Source organism: Mus caroli, chromosome 15 (genome assembly GCF_900094665.2).
Source record: "Mus caroli chromosome 15, CAROLI_EIJ_v1.1, whole genome shotgun sequence".
NCBI classification, from domain to species: Eukaryota; Metazoa; Chordata; class Mammalia; order Rodentia; family Muridae; genus Mus; species Mus caroli.
Genome location: NC_034584.1, coordinates 92,365,616 through 92,371,869, shown reverse-complemented (window position 1 = coordinate 92,371,869; position 6,254 = coordinate 92,365,616). Strand labels below are relative to the sequence as shown.

The following is a 6,254-nucleotide window of genomic DNA, read 5'->3' as shown; positions in this document are numbered from 1 at the left end:
TAGCCCTGGCTGTCCTGGAACTCACTTTGTAGACCAGGCTGGCTTCGAACTCAGAAATCTGCCTGCCTCTGCCTCCCAAGTGCTGGGATTAAAGGCTTGCACCACCATTGCCCGGCATCAGTATGCCTTTTTAAAACATTGTAGGTGATTCTAGGCTGCAGTTTGTTTTCACCTTTGTGAATGCTGGCAGGGGCTGGAGGAAGACCAATAGTGGGCTAGTGGGGGGATGCATGGAACCCTGATGTTTTGCTAGAATGGACACTTGAGAGGACATGTATGATATTTGGAAAGAATGTCACACTGTTCCTTAGTCATCCTAAGCCATTGCGTTCATGACCACACCCCTCCCACAGGGCTGTGCGATAGCCAAGCAGTTGGGCGCAGAAATCTACCTGGAGGGCTCAGCTTTCACTTCCGAGACAAGCATCCACAGCATCTTCCGGACAGCATCCATGGTGTGTCTGAACAAGTCTAGCCCAGTGCCCCCGAAGAGCCCCGTCCGAAGCCTCTCCAAGCGACTCCTCCACCTCCCCAGTCGCTCTGAACTCATCTCAACTACATTCAAGAAGGAAAAGGCCAAAAGCTGTTCCATCATGTGAAGTCAGAGCCGGAGGCGGGGGAGACAGACCCCCACTTCCTCCCTTGGGGTGCAGAGGCACGGGGAGAGGGAGGATGAGACAGTTTAAGACACCGGATGTGACATTTTTCTGATGGCCACAGAGGGCTTTAGAAGGAGACAGGAATGGGACTGAAGAAGATGCCAGGCCTGGCAGGAGGGCCTGACATTAAGCAAAAACCATCACACCCCAAGCCTGGCACTAGGCTGTGGAGGGGGTCGTTGCCCCAGTGTCCCCCTACTCCAGAGGAAAGACTGGGGAGATGGGGACATACTGGCCTCACCTTCGACATCATGCCTTTTCCATACAGCATTCCCATGCAGGCTTGGGGTGGGAGGGTCCTTGATCCCTTCTCTTCCCCTTAAAGAAGTGGCAATGGACTGGAGACCGTGAAAGGCTGGAGACAGCTCCCTTCGGGGCTTAACCCAGACGCTCCATCACTGAAACCAGGAGGGCGAGGGCTGACCAGACCTAAGAGGGAACCCTCATTTTTGCCTAACCCATGCATCATGGAGAGGTGACATCATACATCCACATGCTACTTACTGAAGTCCCCAGGACCCAAGGGAGAAGCCCCAGACCCCCTTCTCTTGCAGAATGTGGGGGTGGTGGTGCTGTGGGGGCAGGACTGATGGGAGGGGGGTCACCAGACTTTCCTGCCCCTGGGGCGGTACAGTTGGCATTTGTTTTATAGACTCTTGTCTTTGGAACTGGGGGTGGGGTGGGGGAGCGTTTCAATCTGTTATATGTTCTGTGTTTAAAGAAGAAAACCTATTTATTAATGAAATATAACATATGAAAAAATTTGTGGGGTTTTGTTGTTGTTGTTTGTTTTTTATGGTGATCAGGGAAAAGCTGAAAAGCTTTTTTTTTTTTTTTTTTTTTTTTGGTTTTTTGAGACAGGGTTTCTCTGTGTAGCCCTGGCTGTCCTGCCTGGGACTCACTCTGTAGACCAGGCTGGCCTCGAACTCAGAAATCTGCCTGTCTCTGCCTCCCGAGTGCTGGGATTAAAGGCGTGCGCCACCACGCCCGGCGGAAAAGCTGTCTTGGATCCCTTTCTGGTAGTTACAGTGGCTGTCTCCAGGGTCCCCTAGCATCTTGTTCCACTTCTCTGAATCCCACTTGCATCCTGCTAAGCCAAGAAAGAGTTCCTTGGCCCTGGAGTAGGGCTTCCTTCTCGTCAGGCTGCTGATACTGTGGAAGTGAGAATGGTGGTTTTATAAGGGGCTGTCCTATGTAGGGTATGATGCCCTGGCATCCCTGGTTCCAGATAAGAGTAGCATGTTTCAATTGCCACAGCCAAAAATGTCTCTAGATATTGCTGAATGTCCTCTGGATAAAATCACTTCCTGCTGAGGACCACTGCCCTAGAGCAGCGCTCTCAACCTTCCTGACGCCTCCACCCTTTAAAAATGCAGTTCCTCATGCTGTGCTGACCCCCAACCATAAAATTATTTCTGCGTCTACTTCATAACTGTAACTGTGCAACTGTTGTGAATCGTAATGTTAACATCTGTTAGGCAACCCCAGAGGGGTCCAGACCCACAGGTTGTAAACCACTGCCCTACAGAGACTGAAGAGAGAAAGCTCACCTCAAATAGAGGGTCAAGCTGCTAGGTAGGCGCTGCACAGACTAGTTCAAAGCCTAGGGGTAGCTTCTGGGATTCCCATTTCCTGAGTTCAAGGAGAGGTGACTTTTGCTGTTGGTTTTCCAATTCCAGTATCCATTGATGGTAGCTCAGTTTTAACATCTCTTCCTTAGCAACTCGCACCTCTTGTTCTCAAAGGTTCATAGAATAGTAATAGAAGGTTATTATGGGGACTGGGCAGATGGCTCAGGGTTTAAGAACACTTCAAGTTCTGTTCCCAGCATCCACATAGTGGCTGACATCTGTAACTGCAGCTCCAGAGAACTTTATGCCTTTTTCTGGCCTTCATGGTCACCACAGGCATGTGGGTGCCCATGTAGACAAAACACCCATATATGTAAAATTTAAAAAAAAATCTTAAAAAGTTACTACGACTAAGTATAATGTTTTGTCTTAGTTGGGATTTTACTGCTGTGAACAGACACCATGACCAAAGCAAGTCTTATAAAAGACAGCATTTAATTGGGGCTGGCTTACAGGTTCAGAGGTTCAGTCCATTATCATCAAGGCAGGAATATGGCCACATCCAGGAGTTGCTGAGAGTTCTACATCTTCATCTGAAGGCTGCTAGCAGAATTCTGACTTCCAGGCAGCTAGGGTGAGGGTCTTAAGCCCATGCCCACAGTGACACGCCTACTCCAAGGACACACCTTCAAATAGTGCCACTCCCTGGGCCAAGCATATATGAATTATCACATACCTTATACCGGGAAGCCCAGCTTTTAGGAGACGGAGGCAGGAGCCAGTCTACCCTATGATGTAGCAAGATCTTGTCTCCAAAAGATAGCTTATCATGCATCTCTGTCCTTTAAAAAGATCTTGCTTTTTTTTTTTTTTTTTTTTAAAGATCACTGTAGCCTTCTTCAGACACTCCAGAAGAGGGCATCAGATTTTGTTACGGACGGTTGTGAGCCACCATGTGGTTGCTGGGATTTGAACTCAGAACCTTTGGAAGAGCAGTTGGTGCTCTTAACCGCTGAGCCATTTCTCCAGCCCCCTCATTTTATTTTTAATTGTGTGTGTATGTGAGTGCGCATGTGTGTGTCCCATGCGTGCACACATGCATGTGTTCATGTAAATGCAGGCGCCCTCAGAGACCAGAGGCATAAGACCTCCTGGAGCTGGAGTTAACAGGTTATTACGAGCTGCCTTTCTATGTGGGTACTAGGAGCTGAACTCAGGTCCTCTGCAAGAACAGCAGGTGCTTTAAATTGCTGAACTACCTCTTCAGCCCTGTTTGATGCATCTGCTTTAAATAAGCAAACTCAAAAAGAAAACTAGTTAATATTTGTTTTAGATTTGCTGTGTATCAGAGCACTTTATATATCTGTGATAACCTTTTGAGCGATTGCCTATTTTGCTATACAGGCAAAGAGGTTTTGAGAGATTATTTTGCCCAAACCATGCAGCCATGGAGTGTTTAAATAAGGATACAAATCCAAGAAGTGTAGAACTCTAGAACATTTTTGGAGACAGGGTCTTACTATATATAACCACAGGTGACCTAGAAGTCACAAAAACCCGCCTACTTCTGCCTCCTGAGGGCTGGTATCAAAGATGTGCGCACCACTATGCCCAGCTGCTGCAGCCCAGGGTGGCTTCAAGTTGCAACATACCAGAGGAATTTCTTGAGCCGCTCTTCCTGTCTCTACCTACTAAGTACTGGGACTCCAGGGCTGTGCCACCATGCCTGGGTACCAAGCCTAGCTTTGAAATGTGCACTTAAAATTTGTTTTCTTTTCTCTTTTGTCTTTTCTCCTCGTTTTTGCCCATCTTGCTTTCAATCTCGCTCTCTGAGCTCTCTCTCTCTCTTTGAGGGAGTTCCCCATTGAGTTACCCAGGATGGACTCCCACTCTGGGCTCAATGATCCTCTCAGGCCAGCCTTCAGGAGCTGGCACTTGACACTATATTTGGCAACATAATATGCTTTCTTATTTGTTTGTTTGTTGTTTATTTTGTGGACAGGGTAGGAGTTGAGATGGGTCTTGTTTTTGCTTTGGTTTGTTTTCTTGGTTTTTGGAGACAAGGTTTCTTTGTGTACCTCCCCCTGGCTGCCCTGGTTCACTCTGTAGACCAGATTGGCCTTGAAGTCACAGAGATCTGCCTGCCTCTGCACCCCCTCCATTGCTGGGATTAAAGGTATGCACAACCACCACGTGGGTCTTATGCAGCTTAGATTGGTCTTGAACTCACTATGTAGCAAAGGGTAACATTGAACCAATGGCTGATACTTCTAACATCACAAGTGCTGGTAGTACAGGCATGCGTCAAGAATATACACTTTTAACTGCCTTGCTAGCCCATCCTGTAAGGCAAAGAGTATTATTTTTGTTTTATAAATGATGCAAAAAATATTATATACTATATAATATGCATGCTATATGGTGTATGTATTATGCAATCACATATAATATAAAATTCATATAGCATATAATATGTTATATAATAATGTTATATAATATGCTAACATATATATGCATATTATATTTTATATATAGTATATAGTATGCAGAAGATCATACTGCTAGTGACTGAGTCAGGATTCAAACCAAGCCTCACTGTTAACTATATTACATGAACCCCTTATTGTTCTGATAACATTGAAACTGGCCTTGGTCCTTACTAAATATAATCTTAAGGGCTAGAGAGTGGCTCAGTGGTTAAAGTGCTTGCCTGGCACACATGAGTTTCTGAGTTCAAATCCCTGAGCCCACATAAAGCTGCATTGCTACATGTCCATAATCGCAGCGCCTTCACAGTGAGATGGAAGGTGGAAACAAGATGACAGCCAAGGACTGAGACTGTGTGTTAGCATGTGATCTCCATGTGTGTGGCAAGCCTGTGCCTATACACATGAATGCACAATACAAACACCCAACACAAACACAGCAACAATAGTCACAAGAATAATATGTAAGAGAGCTAGAAAAGCAAAATCAATAAAGATCTTGCAGATTGGTATCTTTCCTAGCTGTGTCCTGAGAAGTACAAAGTACTAGGAGAGTGCTACTGTGGACTCAGACAAGCCTTTTCAACTTTCGGAGTCTCAATTTACTCTTTAAAAAAAAAAAGATTGATTTATTTATTAAATGTAAGTACACTGTAGCTGTTTTCAGACACACCCGAAGAGGGCGTCAGATCTCATTACAGATGGTTGTGAGCCACCATGTGGTTGCTGGGACTTGAACTCAGGACCTTCACAAGAGCAGTCAGTGCTCATAACTGCTGAGCCATCTCCCCAGCCCCTCAATTTACTCTTTTTAAGAAGTGTTCATTTAGGACTTGGAGAGATGGCTCCGTAGTTATGAGCACTGGCTGCTCTTCCAGAGGATCTGAGTTCAATTCCCAGCACCCACATGGCAGCTCACGACTCTCTGTGACTCCAGCTACAGGGGACCGGACACCCTCTTCTGGCTTCCTTAAGTTCAAAACACCATATGGTTCACATATATACATACAGACAAAAAAAAAAAAAAAGGAAAATAAAAACCCACAACAAAGCATACACATACAACTAAAATAAATAAATCTAAATAATTAGTAATTGTGTATGTGTATAGTATTTTGAAATAGGGAAAGGTAAGGTCTCAGAGATCAAGTGAACTCCCGGGCTTCAGATCCCCTTCTGTTCTTTAACTTTGTGGACTTGGAATGGAGATGTCGTGGGCTACACTTTCCTTATCACTACGGTCATGCGCAGTTCATAGTTTTATGATGACTAACACAAGAAGCCTTAGCCTAAGTGTTAAGCCTGGAGCCAGACACTTGGAAGACCGTCAAGCAATAACGGAAGGCTTTAAAAGTTCCAACCAGGGCTGGTGAGATGGCTCAGTGGGTAAGAGCACCCGACTGCTCTTCCGAAGGTCCAGAGTTCAAACCCCAGCAACCACATGGTGGCTCACAACCATCCACAACGAGATCTGGCGCCCTCTTCTGGAGTGTCTGAAGACAGCTACAGTGTACTTACATATAATAAATAAATAAATC

At 45.6% G+C, this 6,254-nt stretch overlaps 1 protein-coding gene across 2 annotated transcripts in view; it reads left to right on the top strand.

The window, feature by feature from the left end:
- Rnd1 (Rho family GTPase 1) overlaps positions 1–6,254 on the top strand; it is a 13,988-nt gene that overhangs the window by 6,368 nt on the left and 1,366 nt on the right. Inside the window, exon 5 of one of the 2 annotated variants that reach the window (XM_021183872.1) lies at positions 354–1,975. The exons of the other annotated variant lie outside the window; for it this stretch is intronic. Within the exon in view, the coding sequence (XP_021039531.1) occupies positions 354–599 (246 nt within the window). The 3' untranslated portion in view covers positions 600–1,975. Of the gene's footprint in view, positions 1–353; positions 1,976–6,254 lie in introns of those variants that run through there. 2 annotated transcript variants of the gene reach the window in all.